This window comes from Anopheles arabiensis, chromosome 3 (genome assembly GCF_016920715.1).
Source record: "Anopheles arabiensis isolate DONGOLA chromosome 3, AaraD3, whole genome shotgun sequence".
NCBI classification, from domain to species: Eukaryota; Metazoa; Arthropoda; class Insecta; order Diptera; family Culicidae; genus Anopheles; species Anopheles arabiensis.
The window spans coordinates 45,337,791-45,352,402 of record NC_053518.1 but is presented as its reverse complement, the minus strand read 5'-3'; the positions used below and the strand labels follow the sequence as shown (position 1 = coordinate 45,352,402).

The window sequence follows — 14,612 nt, the reverse complement described above, 5'->3', positions numbered from 1 at the left end:
CCCACGATGCATCCGCTCGGGATGGGTAGTTCGGCATGAGGTGGCTTTTTCTGAAGACATTTCAGAAGACGCTCTACTGCGCTAGGTTATTGCGAGTGAAAGACGGCAGGAAAGCCATCGACAGAAGAAGTACTGTGATGAAATGTGGTACGTGCTTCGTTTGTGCTGTGTCGGTGTCGATTGTGCTGTGATGCCAGGCCGACCTTCACCAGTGGACCCTTTTCCGTATGCGGCGTATGCGGGAACGCACACCGACAAAACCTACACGGAGTTGAAATTGAATTAACGGTGTTTTATCGCTGTTGCCAATTGATTGTTGTTGATAAACTTGACTTTTGGCTGATTTTAAATGAAATTTCACCGACAGTCAGTCAGTCAGCGAAAGCGATGACGACCATCGGGTTTGTTGCAGCAGCGGCAGCGTCGAAGTGTCTCTGGGGGACTCTCGTTTGCAACTCGTTTTGGTTCTCTCTCTCTATCCACCTACGCGTGTGGCAAAAAGTTTACCTCAATTGACGAGTTTATCGAAACTTTTGGGTGAACCAACTCCACCGCGAATGAATACCAATGAATGTTATCCAAATACGAGCGATTACGTGCTCTTCATTACAGTAGTAAAGTATCAAGATAAAGGAGCAACCACACGCCCGTAAGGGAAAGCGTTGTAATTCAAATGCGCGAGACAGTTGCAACAAATTTATATTGTAGGAAAACCTCTTGATTGAGGGATTTGTTTGATTTTTAATGTTGCTTTGAGTTTAATGATGTTTAAAAAAAGTTCCAGAAGCGTACAAACACTTTAAAGCAATTTAAAACATAAAAAGGGATATTTAAAAACTACCACCGTAATATAAGTTTTTGTTTTCTACCAATTAATACAAAATGTAATGAAATTCAACTAATATTTTAAAGCAAAAAGTGTAGCTAGTATTTAGCAAGTGATTTGTCAATAACATTGCAAAACAACACATTTCTGTGATAATTTGTATAGAAACATATTTTTCCAACGATAATGGTCCTGATGCCAACTCGCTTCATTGCAACATTAATTAATCGCTTTGAATGTACCTCACAAATCCTCAGCAACGTAAAACAAAACCAAAAAATCCGCGCAAAACTCACAACAAAAGAATAAATTTGCTACCGTACTTCCTGTTTACATTGGCTCGAAACCCCCCCAGTGAGGTGTTCGATAATTATAACAGGAAGTCCCATTTCTATTCATCAGTTGAGCGGTGACGTTGACGTACTAATTAACCAATTAAATCTTAATTACATAAAGCACGATAATCACGTCAACGTAACGCGGATAAAAGCCGCGTCGAAAAATGATCCCAGCGTCGGTGTGGGGAATAGTGGTTTCCGTTTCGACGTAGCACTTCTGTTGTCTTGATGTTCTCCGTCTACCCTTTGCTGTGCAACATCAAGCGTGCCACAAAACCGACAGCGACTGCTTTGGAAATCAGGATATCCGTTCCATCCGCTCCTGCTCGTGCTCTCCCTTCCGGGAGGGCTGCCGTCAGGAAGGACGCTTTATGGGTTTCTTGTGTCACAAAATGATACGCTCGTGACTCGTGGCGTCCCTTGTTACAGCTGAGTCGCATCGAAGTAATGTTTGCTGTGGCTTAGCGGATTGACACGCTTTTTCCTTTGGTACGGCTGCTGGTAGAAAGTGGTGTGGTTGCAATCGACGTGGGAGGTGCGATTCGCGAAACAAAAACAAACTAATTGAATGTGCATAAAAAGTGAAACCTAATTCCCTACAAGCACCTTCACACCCCGTCTTTGAGAGGGATCCCACGCTCAGGGGGAGCAGGCAGAAAAATGAACCTTAACCCGGGTCAGGCGCCGTGTTAAACGGGAATATTTCTGAAAGGTTCCCTCGGGGGGCCACCAATCCTGAGTGGGGGCGGGCAGCATTAAGATAAATGGTTTCCTTGTTCCGTACAAAACGATAAACAAGCAGATTAGGCGAGGCTCATTTGGTGGTTTTTTGGTCGATTCTGTAGACAAGCTTTTCTTGGCGAAGGTTGTTGTTGATGCTTTTTGTCGTGGTCAGCTATTAGTTCCGGGCGCAATTTGAGATGGAGATGGAGCTTCTGCGATAGGCGTGGGAAATTATACGGTTTGTTGATTAATTCGGAATTATACTGGTGTCAGAAAAGTATCATTAAGTGTAATGGGATCTCAGCGTTGAACGATAAAATGTGACTTTTTGTGACAGTTTAAATCACAGATGTAACAGCTAAATGGCTGGAGGGCGCCGATCGACGCCGTCGGCGTCAACTCACACTAATTAACAACATGAACTCGTCATGGGTTCAAGCCCCGAATGGATCGCGCTTCCGTACACAGAATTGAGTATCCTGCTATGAACACACAAACAAGTTACAAACACCAAGCTCATTAGTAGCTTAGGCAAGGTCTAGGCCGACCGTGTTGTGCCAAATAGTATAAAGAGGAACGGCTGCATATAATAATTAAGCAATATTTGACTGATTGGACTCACTATTAGTTATTTTGATTGTTGAATTTGACGTTTGTTTTAGCGAGATTTTGTAAATTGTTATACTATATCTCGTAAGATGTATCTTCTATTTGGCGTAGAAGATACATCTTACGAGATATAGTTTGATAATTTACAAAATCTTGCTAAAACAACCGTCAAATTCAACGATCGTAAGATTTATTCACTCAGCATATATTGTGCTAAAAAATATCAGACAAAAGAGATGTTTCTACGCAACGATGCGTGCTATAAAATTCCTGTCAAAATCATATAGTCACCTAACTAAGGAAAATTGAGCAGAGTTTAGTGAATCTATCTCGAGCGGTTTCGCCATCCCTTGGTACATATCTATGCTTGTCCTGTTCACAGGTGCAGCGAAATGTTTTTTTTTTGTATTTTAAGTAAATTTTGGGATAATCTAATTGATTTAGTGAAAGATTCAGCAACAATTATGTGAGCTGTGCGAATGCACCTGTTTCAAATCATTTTACCGTAGGCAATAACAATAAAACATGATTTTTTATGTAAATAAGCTTCATGCAAAAATCGACGTTGGGAATGCAAAAGATGGCCATGGGTTGGGCTGGGAAACCTTCACGAATCTTTGTATGTAGGTACAATAGTTATGATGATGTGACAAACTATAGGTGATATAAACGTAACGTAACGTAGTAACGTAACAGTAGTAACGTTAATATAGAACATGCTCAGTATATGCTGAATCAAACAAACATGAATAAAATAACCATTTTTTTGCTTTATATACATCTCGTTCAAAAATTGTTAAAAAATGCATTAATAAAACCCAGGGCCTTAATGGGCCGGTCCTGTGGAACGGTCGTAAATTCGTCCCATATGCACCGTGCCTCCCCCATACGTACGACTGACTATCTTGCTATGCGTAACCAATAAATCAGTGATAGTCAAGCCCATTGCCGGTCTAGTGGTACAGTCGTCAGCTCGAACGACTTAACAACATGCCCGTCATGGGTTCAAGCCCCGAATAGACCGTGCCCCTATACGTAGGACTGACTATCCTGCTATGGTAACAATAAGTCACTGAAAGCCAAGCTCACTTCACTAGTGGGTACAGGCAGGCCTTGACCGACAGCGGTTGTTGTGCCAAAGAAGAAGAAGAAGAAGTCAAGCCCATTGGCCTTGAGCGATAAAGTGCCAACAATGAATAACCTACTAAAACTAGCCGATCAAATTCAAATCAAATAAAATTAAATTAAAAGAAATGATTCAAAATATTAGAATGTTTTGCGATACAAATATTAACAAACAATAACAATGTTCATTCTTAAGATTGATTATGCACACTTTACAGTTCCTCATTACAAGAAAGAACATGAAAGGACTACAAATGTGATAGTCCGAGCTGTTCTTACTTACTATAAATAATGAAAAAGTACTACTATAAACTACTAGGACTTTACTATCAATACTTCCTGTATCTACTTGTTCATGAAGACGAGAGTTGGAGGACATATGTGGTGTGCAAGTTTATTGTAGATTTTGTGCCAAGGAATTTATCAAAATGTTTAAAGACTTTATTTGTTCTGATATTATTTGTTGTTAATTTAATTTAATTAATTTGTTAATTATTTAAAGATTTAAAGAAATATTAAAGAAAACACCGTAATCAATCGACCAACCTTTCAACCAAATTGATCGATAATAATGTCAAGAAAACAGTTTACAACAAATAGCTTCTACGTCATTAGTATTATGAAAATATTTTACATGTTTTCAAATTGGTATTTATACCCTTATACTCTTACACTCTTAATGTCCTGGAACCAATTGTTGCACTTTTCAAACAAAATATAAGGCAAACAACCTCCCGCATAACGAGTTTTTAAAATAACGAGTGAGTCACTGGAACGTATTAAACTCGTTATGAGCGGTTCCCCTGTATTCAGTATCACACCTTAAGCTTATAATGGTATATAAACGGGGCTATAATGGTTTATGAAACTATTGATCTGATGTTTTATTTTAATGTAAAAAGTTGTTTTTAATAAAAAAAATCATAAAAGTGTCGATTAAATTTGTACACTCCAAGCTCACGAAATGGCACTTACCTCGAGACAGATATAAGAAAGATTAAAGTATACTCAAAATATTTCTGTTTTTTTCTTCTTTTTTCTACGGGGGACGATTCATATGAGGCTTCAACCTGCGATGAGCATGTTTTTAAGATATGTCAGTTGATCACGGTACCGACCCTAATTCTACTTATATGATTTAATATATACTGTTAATGTATACTATTCTGTATAATGCAATCAAATAGGGACATTCAAAGATAATTCACAAATTTACACTTTTCAAACACAACTCTTGTGACAACTTAATCCAAAATAATTTGAATAACACAAATTAAGCTACAACAGTTTGATTCCGATGTGTTAGAATAAATGTACTAGAAATGTAGAATATCTTTCATTTCGTTAATAAATAAAGATGGGATTTTGCTGTTGTTTAGGATGCTTCCATTAAAGTTCGTGAATTGTCCTATGCAGATGCTAAGTCGATTTTTATAACGCAACGTGCAGCTGGCTTTCATTGGGCTGCATTTGTCTGAAGTTGGCAGAGCACACGACCGGTTCGTGGCAGTGCTAAAAGGCATATATGCTAAGTTCATTCATTACTCTAAATGACTGGCTACACACAAAAGCAATACACTCGACGTCCTGCTGGCCGAGAACACAACAAATCCATCGTTGGCTATCAATTTATTGCTCCTCTATCATTGTCCAATCTGCAGTGACGTACTATTTCATTAAAATATCCCAACGCCCCAACGCAAGCACCAACGCAGGGTTTGAAAGGAACTCTATGCCGATCCAGTGGCACAAAACGCTCAACGGCCGAAAAGTGTTGGAAAATCGTTGCTCTTTTGTTGACGCAGGATTCAAATTTCTTGCACCGCGTGGCCGGTTTCTAGCCGACTGCGGCTTGTCGTTCGATGTCATTTGAAATCAATTACCAAGTTCGTCCCTCGCCGACGTCAAACCATCCTCAAAAAAAGGCCCATGCAGTGATGATGGCTGTGAAACACTCGACTGACATTGACACTTGTGCCTGTTGTCATGTCGCGGGAGGATGAGATTGAGCCACCCGGGCTCGGTTCACACATTGGACAAAGTTCATATTCGTTCATTAAGTTTGTCCTGGTTTTCCCGTCGGAGTCAATTTTGTCGCCCGATTTCCGCCCATAGCTGCTGCCACCAGTTGCTGTTTTAGCTTTTGATTCGCCGCAGGGGAAAAAAACAGGAAAATCACCGAGGGCGACTGGGGACTGTTTGTGCCAACGCAGCCTTACCGGCGAACGGTGGGCGGGAAAAACAATTTACGGACGCCAAATTAAAAGCCACTCCTGTGAATGGTTTTAATCATTTAATACTCCTGGCTGTAAAATTTAATATTTTATTAAACAACGAATGCATCGCCCACAGTAGACGCGTTGTGGATGAAAATGCACATGACTGTTCGGTTGATATGTTGGTGTTTTTTAAACCTTTTGCTGCCGTTATAGGATGTTACGTTTCACATGTGAGCTTATGTTGCTATCGGTGGAAAGATAAATGGCATTGTTGGTGGATATAAGGTTTCCTGTGTCGGGAGCAGGATGATAATAATGCGTTTTATTTTTGAACCGTGCCTCAATTGAGAGTTTGTATGTGCGTGTGTCTTTTGTATTTTGTTTTACAAATTTAATTCACTAGCTGATATAATCCCTCAATTTGCAGAAACTTATAAATATTAAAGTTAAAAAAGAACAGTAACAATCGAATTACTTAAAGTTCGTAATGTAGATAAAATAGTATTGTTTAAGATAATATTTAAATGTCTAAAAATGAACGATTCTAAATAATAAGTAACATGTTTAATGAGTACATAGATTAAATTAAATAATCAAAGAATTATAAATTATAAATTTTATATGATTGATAATGACATAAAATATAACTAAATAAAGAAATAAAAAATATTTAAACAAGTAAAATAAAATAAATAAATAACAAAATAATAAATAAATAATTAAATAAGAAAACGTATGAACTAATTCATTGCAAATTTAAAATGAACTCTCATGATTATGAGTTCTTTTTCTCAAGCAAGAGCAAACACATGCTATTAAAGCAGTTGCAGTATTAGTGAACAGCAAATATTCGAATCATAAGTAAAAGCCATAAGTTTAAAGTTGATTATGAGGTATTTTATTTAGTTAGGCCCTTTCTAATTACAAACCAATTTCAACAATAGCCGGCTCACAATTATCCTGCTACAATTATCCTACATACCGTGTTACAAATTATTACAAACCCCCAACACATGAATAACATGGATTTGCTCTCATTCCACACAGACTTTGTGTGTATATCATGTAGAGTTATTTCAAAGCAGGGAAAGGAAGAGCAACTCTTCAAAAAGCACGGGAGGCTGAAGACAAGCATTATGAATTTAATTCAACTCATTCAGGATCGTTTTTGGGAATTGTGAAAACTCATTAGAGATTTATGGGACGTGATAATAGATAATCAAAGTTATGAATAAAGCATATTAAAACAAGCTGAACCCATGAGCAAACAGCAAGCCCCAGTAGAAACTGCTGACAATTGCCATGAAGCGCAGATGGAAAACAGATGATCCAATTATGCTTATCTCGGGTGTTATATCATCATCCATTGTTTTGGGTGGTGTTGCCAACAGAGATGTGTGATACCGTTTGCAAAAACCGTTTCCAGATTTCTCACTAGTCAATCAACAGCGAGTTCATAACTCCAAGGATATCAGTATGCGAAGAATGATGTAGCATAGGATATGCATGAAGCATTAATTATTTACGGGGATTTGGGAAAAATCAGTCACTGATATAAGTACATTTACAGAAATTTGATTTATTTGGTTTCAAGGCAATAGAAAAATCTTACTGTGGAATCCATTTTGGGTTGCAATGAGAGTTGTTTAGGACAACATTTTTTTGAACAGTTTTACGTTTTACTAAACATAAATTTTTAAAGAGAATAGAAATTAAGTAGTATCAATCGCGTTTCATAACGATTGATCATGTAGACTTATTAGTTTCTACGATGAGGACGGCAATGATAGTTGTCGACGGAAGTCGAACTATGCCAACACGTTCAATTTGTCTTGTATTTTAAATGTATAGAAATGTATGCTATACATTTTATTGAGAATTTTTAACCGTGCCATTGAGTGACTTCACATTACATAACGCGCCAATCATTATAGTAAAAGAATTGCATTATTTAGTTTTAATTATGCGTTCTGAATTGGATAACAGTGTATGCAATGACGATATTGATTAACTGTTCTCATTTAACTGCTACTTTAATGATCGAATGATGGGATTACTATTTATGTGACGTTTGATCATGATGTGTGTTGTGTGGAGTACAAACATTTAATAGTTATTTACTAAGTCACTTTTAGATTCTAAAATTTTTTAAATTTGTTTACTAAATTTTTGTTTTTCATTTATAAAATGACTTTTGTCATTTTGTTTTATATTGCATGAAACTCGATTACAGACTTGTTATGGGTTTATCACATTGCACATAAAAATGATTATTTGGAAATTGTTTTCATCCAATTGAACAAGATAGTGTTTGTTTAATGATCTTGTAATTGCATGGCAGTACAATATCGTAGCGAAATGCAAACAAAATGGTTTACCAAATCCCATTACACCAGCTTGTAGGTGATTGTGGTTATTTGAAGATTGCAAGGAATTTGCTTCATTACCATACCACTCGAAGAGTATTGTTGAAAATCGAGAAGCAACCACGAGAGGATGATTAAGCTGGTGTGCGCCTCCAACCCGCAGTCTGCCATTTTGCCGTTCGATTACTGAATGTGACCACAAGAATGGGGTTGATTGAATCATCGTCTCTTGTCGCTCTACGCTAGTGCGTCGGTAGCGTGCAAGGGCACTGAAAGCAAGCAAGCATATCCTAACGTTACGGCGAACGTTAACATCTGTCGAGCATAAGTAGTAAAATCAACTCTTAAAAGCAACACTGCACGGATGCAACGTATCATTTTACACCAGCACACAAGCTAAACGGCTGCAAGTGGACGTTCTGCTAGCAATATAAAGTGCTTTAAGGGTACTCCGGTGCAGAACGATACTCAACGAACCAGAATTCATTCCAAAGAAAAACGATGCGCTGGCCACCGTAACCACGAGAGTGTGTGTGTTCGTGCCGTCTACAGATTTCGATGTTTCGTAACAGAAGCCAGCACCCGGCGGATCACCCCAAGAGCTTCCAAAAAAGCCACATGTTGGTGTGTCGTATTTATGTAAAACATGACCGCATAGCATCGTGATAATGCCACCGCACACCGTGGACTAAGTAAGGGTGCTGGCGCACAGCCGAAGTGTAGTACGTGTCCTGTTCAGCACGGGATTTTGGTCGAAGTTGGTGCTATCGTGGGGCAACACATCAGACTAGTATGTCTTTGCATCAAAGGACACAACGTGCAAGAACACGTCATCATCGATTGAGTGAACGCAACGTATGTTACCGAAAAGTGGTATGGATTTTGTTTGCGCCTGTTCTTTGTGCCAGTGCAGTGTGAGCATAATATCCAAGGACATATGCCTACGGTCAAGTGGATGTCTACCGGTGTCGCCTATGTAAGAAAAACCAATTGAAAATACTGTGGTTCTAAATCATCAATGCAAAACTCGTGATACAAACGTGACTTAGTACGGTGGGTTTTTTTACATCGCAACACTGTTTTTGCCTCACTACAATTTATACGGGGAAAACAAGCACAGCAGCGCCACATATCGTCCGCTGTGTCTGATGACTTTTCCATCGACATGACGATTTCAAGAATCGGTATCGTTAAGGTCAGCTGATGGGCTACCGAATGCTTTTGATTGACGAAGCGTGATAGGATTGAGTTTAGCAGTGTGAAAGGATAATTTCCAAAAAAAGGGTAACCTGGTTGTGGTGTACGGCTTATGTGGCATGCGTATCGTACCATACAAACGGCATCATGCGTAGCAAGTGGGGCGATGTGCTATATTGACCGTCACATCTGATTATTATCTTTTGTGACAAGTGGCCACGTAGCGATGCCCTTCGTCGGGGTTGGTAGTGTTAGTAAATATGGGATTTTGGTACCATCGTTCGTGATGCCGATATACTGAACAAGCTAGAGCGATGGTAGCTACTGCGTAAGGAACAGCTGGTTATGATGGCATATAAGCGGTCATCGTTTTTAGAGGCATCTACTTTGAGTCTGGTGTAGTGGGGGTTTGCAATGAGTAAATTTTTGAAGGACATTAAAAATATGACGGAAAGCAACGTGCATTAAACAAACATTGGGGCCCTTCACGATTCTAGTTAGGTTTTTTATATGGAGTTTAACAGTTGGAGGCTGAAATCATGTACACACTCCATACAAAACCACGTACAAAACTAGCCTGCAATTTTCAGTCCAGATTATTTTAGCCTTAAGGCTAGAATTAGATTCGAGTGCCTTCTCGAAAAAATGGCAAAACAAGGTGGTGTTTACATTTATTCCAAGGTGCACTAAAGAGATCTGGTGATGGAATCCAAAATCAAATATCACTTTCACGTATCAGGATGGGTGAAATTTTTTGTTCAAACAAGCTTTTTGGAGGCAGAAACAAAAGCGATAAAAATCAGGCTTCTGATTCATACACCTTGGGATAAGCCCACCTGTATATTATTCCCACTTGGATAGCTACTCGAAAACTGCTATACAATCAGTGTGATCAGAAATACCGATATTTGATATGCCTACAAAAATTACAGATTTCTTTGTAATACTGACCAAAAAGTACATACTTCATGAAATGCGATGATATCGGACGCGCCGGTAAAATTTTGAATGGGATTTGACAGATAATGGAAGACGTGTGATTTGTTTCATACGATGGAATCATCAATTCAGGAGTCAATTATACAGGATTTGTAGAAACAATCTCTAATGTATGTTTTTTTTACCATTAAACTTACCAATTCATCCAAATAATCGAAATAGCTGCTGTCAGCTCATTCTATTTAGCACTGTCCTTCTATTTAGCACTGTGTGCAGAAACAAATGTGCATCTCAATCATTCGTTGGGTTAGAATCCCTAGTACAATTTTCAGATCGACACTTCAGAAAGGCCTCATGTGACTGCTATGAAACAAATCTAAAATCTCCTTGAAATAGATAAAGGATGTATTTTCTCGTGCTACTGAACTTTAGTTGGGCAGAATAGATATCCCCCCCCCCAACAACCTACCGAACACTTTATGACCTCAACACTTCAAAACCTACCGAAAACTTCCGAAATAATCTTAAACGATAAAAATTTGATGCGCCTACCGAAAACCGCCAAAATAATCTGGCCACACTGGATAAAATGCAAACAGCAGCCAGGCTGAAATTTCAGCCAACGAACTTAAAACGGAAAGGGCCCCATTGTCTTGTCTTATTTGATGAATAACGATTTCCAAATAAACAATTGTATGTGCAATGTGATTTGCACTACAGAAAAATTAATGGTTTTAAAGGCTGTTTTTTGTGTATTTCGTTTATCAAGCGAGTTGGTTTTTCAAATACGCTGGATTATGTTACATATGTTAAAAGTTAAAGACGGTGATTCAGGATGATAGTCTCTTGATATAGGCGTGATAGAAGCGACTACTATTAGTGATCAAACGTTATTCGATGAAAAGAAATGATATAATATTGAAATGATAATTATCTCTTTTTTTAATTCAGCAATACTCGCTGTTAAATGAGAAAATGTATGAATCTTACACTTCTTCAAGCGTATATTAGCGAATAAGCACTATGCCGAAAAAAAGACCTATCTTATGTTAGCTGATGTTTTCTATAGCCTACGGCAAATTTTGAACTTATATTTGTTTTCTATAAACCCAACTGTTTACAAATCTTTACGCTTGATTAGTGATTTTAATGAGCATCGCGCTTAAACAGCCATTTCTCGGCATAATTATGTAGCAATTATTATGCAGGCGATAATTTCGGTGGCTTCACAAGCGAAGTTACAAATTAATGTAGATTACATTCGAAACGATTCACAAATGCGTTGGTATAATCGAGCCCGCACACATTGACTGTCGGGGTGTCTTCAAGTGACAGTAGCACAGTTTGTTTGAATATCAAATGAGGTTCTCTTGTGGGGTTACGGGTGCGGTGCTGGTAGACAGATTTCCAGTTTTTCCGGAACGTAGCGCCACCGTCTGCTCCCAGCAGAATAATTACAATTTTGATATCGTTACGCGGGGTATGTGTAGGGGAAAAAGGCGTCTCGCCGCAGGGGAAACTTGTCGAATATTACAACACACTCGTGCGCCTTCCGGGTCACTTACCGTTAGTTGCAGGTGCCGTCCCTGTTTTGCTCGTAGTGTTAGAAGAGACCCCCGACGTTGCTAGAAGCATGAGGAAGAGGGCCTCGAATGTTTGTAGGCCGCTCATCAGCTGTTCAGTGGTAGTGCCCTTCTCATAGCACGATGCTATCGATCGCACCTCGAGCCGGTTGTGCCGCTAGTGTCGCTAAACTTTGCACAGATTTCACGCTGCGAGCTCTTTAAAATATTCGTTTGCTAAGGTTTGTGAAATTTTCCGACTACGGACACCTCACTTTGTAGGGCAGGAATTTAAACTGGCCCTCAAAACATGCTGAAACACTTTAACTGAGCCACTGAACGAGCGCTTCCCCACGCAATTAGTATCAAACAGCTTAGGTGAAAACTGACAGGTACAAGGTGTTATAAGAACGGCATTAGCATCTTTCGTTCATCAACGATAGAGACGATGGAAGTGAAGTATGAAATGTAGCTAATTTTGATAAAATGAATGTTCATTAGCATGGCTTAATACTCTGTCAATTTGTCATTATAGAGGCAACGTTATAGAAAGTGTTTGGAAAACATGGGATGTTGGTTTAAATTTTAATGTTTCTGATATAATAATTTGAATTTTGAGATGAGTTTTCATACTGAATTTCTTATTACATCTACAAACTTTGAATTTTTTAAATCTTCTCAAAAACATTGAAAATCTTATCTTTTCAAGTTAGGTTTGTGTTTGATCTGTGAGATAATTTAGAATGTAAATAGGATTCAAATGTATTCCTGTTCTTTAAAACATAACATCAATTTACAATTCGTTAAACTGTATAACTTAATTGACCAAGAACACATAATATTGTTGTTGGTTTATGTTTCAACGCGATATATCAGTAATTTAGGTTTAAGAGGAACATGCTCCAAAGCAACGATAATAAACACTCAAAGCAATTCAATGTTGGTCTATTCTTTTTTTGAATTTTTCTAAAAAACACTTTCATTTCATAACTAATACCAAACAGTAGTTCTCAAAGCACAATAAAAAAAGGAACGAAAAAATTTTGTGATCACGATGCCAATTTCATCTAACAAACGCTCCTCCAAATCCACTAGCCGTCCACAATGATGTACATTAGTTTGGTATAATTTATTTCAATTGAATGCCACATGTCGTCTGATGCAACAATAAAAATAAAGAATTAATTGCTACGCTTAATTGTTTGCTTCTCGTCTGCCACTGTTCACCGTGCCGCCAGTGTAGCTGTCAACATGGCCACAAACCACGGCCAAACCGAAACGGCGCAATTAGGTTTTACAACACATTTTACACACATTTCTCCACCTTGTACGCACACTCATTTCCGGGAGCGCATTTCCGTTCGCGCACCGTATCGGCTCGTATACGTGGATTAATTAGTTCAGATGCAATTGCCCCAACCCGTTGGCTAACGTTGACGTGCGACCGGTAACCGTTGCGGGCTGACGCTGTGGTCTGCGTTGCTAACGTGCCTGCCACATTGTATCGTTTGCTGTTTTGGTTCCGATCGGAAGCAATGACGGTTTTGGGGTTTTTTTTTTGCAAGGGAAATACACACTCCCTTCACAATGCGAACGAAAATTGCTGTACATTTTAAGTTTCGTATGTTTTAATTCACACAGACACACGTTCGCATATATACACAAACCCTCATTTACACTTGAGCACACACACGCGCACACTGATAGAACTGGTAAATATTTTCCCAACACCCGTTCATTAGCCTAAATTTAGACCCATCGTTGCGGGAAACCCGCGTTGGCTGTTGTGTTAAATATTTACTTAAAAACTTAATTAATTACTACCGATACCGTAGCCGCAAAAGCGATCGATTATGATGGAATGGTTTCCGGTTTCTAATTGACGGTAGATGCAAAAGATATGTGTTTCAGCTAATCGGATGGCCTTGTTGCCGCACTATAAACTTCAGGCTTTGCACGAATCACTTAGTTCAAGGCAAAGTGAACACAACGGTAACAACTACGGGGTTTGATGTTTTTGTAACGTAATGCGATACCCTCGAATAAACTAAGGTGCGTTCTGCACGATGAGTTCATTAGGATAATTAGAAAGAACTTTTTATAGATTTTGTTTCTCCCATCCACTAGCTTAGATAAAACTAGAGTAACAGAGAAGCACTTCCGATGCTTTCAAATCAGCTACGTTGTTGCGGTTTTTCGCGGCGCTTGGTAAATCATCTGATTGCGTGGCTTCGATTTGAGGTGCGTCTGACGCCACAAGCAACGAACCCTAGGTGCGGTTATGACGAGGCAACTTCTGCTATTTCCAAGCGGAACTTCCGGACAGCGCAACGTTTTACGAACTGTTGCCGTTTGAATCTTGCTGAGTACTGAACACGCCAAACCAAGTCACCAGCCGCTTTACGTTAGCTGCTCCATCTGGTAGCGTGCCACCAGCTGAATGCACTGCATCCTTGCAGTGAGCGAGAACGAAAGGGTGGAGGATGCAGACGTGTCTTTGGTCGCATTTCCCGTCGAACGCGTTTGCAGCGGGGGGAAATTTATGTCGTGGAGGAAAATTTCCCCATGCTCCGGCGAGAGGAAAATCCGGCTCGGCTCGTTTTTGTAATGCTGCTGGAAGGGATGATTTCAGTGTAGTGGGGGTTGTTAGCACGACCATTGCCGAACCATACGGGATTTCCCCTCTGCTTGGATCGGACGATGTTCGG

The 14,612-nt window shown here is 39.1% G+C and overlaps 1 protein-coding gene across 3 annotated transcripts in view; it reads right to left on the bottom strand.

The window, feature by feature from the left end:
* LOC120903347 (lachesin-like) overlaps nt 1-14,301 on the bottom strand; it is a 59,348-nt gene extending 45,047 nt beyond the window's left edge. For all 3 annotated transcript variants that reach the window (XM_040312721.1, XM_040312722.1, XM_040312723.1), the window contains exons 1-2: nt 14,173-14,301; nt 11,908-12,289 (exon numbers count right to left, since the gene is read on the bottom strand). In XM_040312721.1, the coding sequence (XP_040168655.1) occupies nt 11,908-12,013 (106 nt within the window). In that variant the 5' untranslated portion in view covers nt 12,014-12,289; nt 14,173-14,301. The remainder of the gene's footprint in view (nt 1-11,907; nt 12,290-14,172) is intronic.
* Between the last annotated feature and the right edge of the window lie 311 nt (nt 14,302-14,612).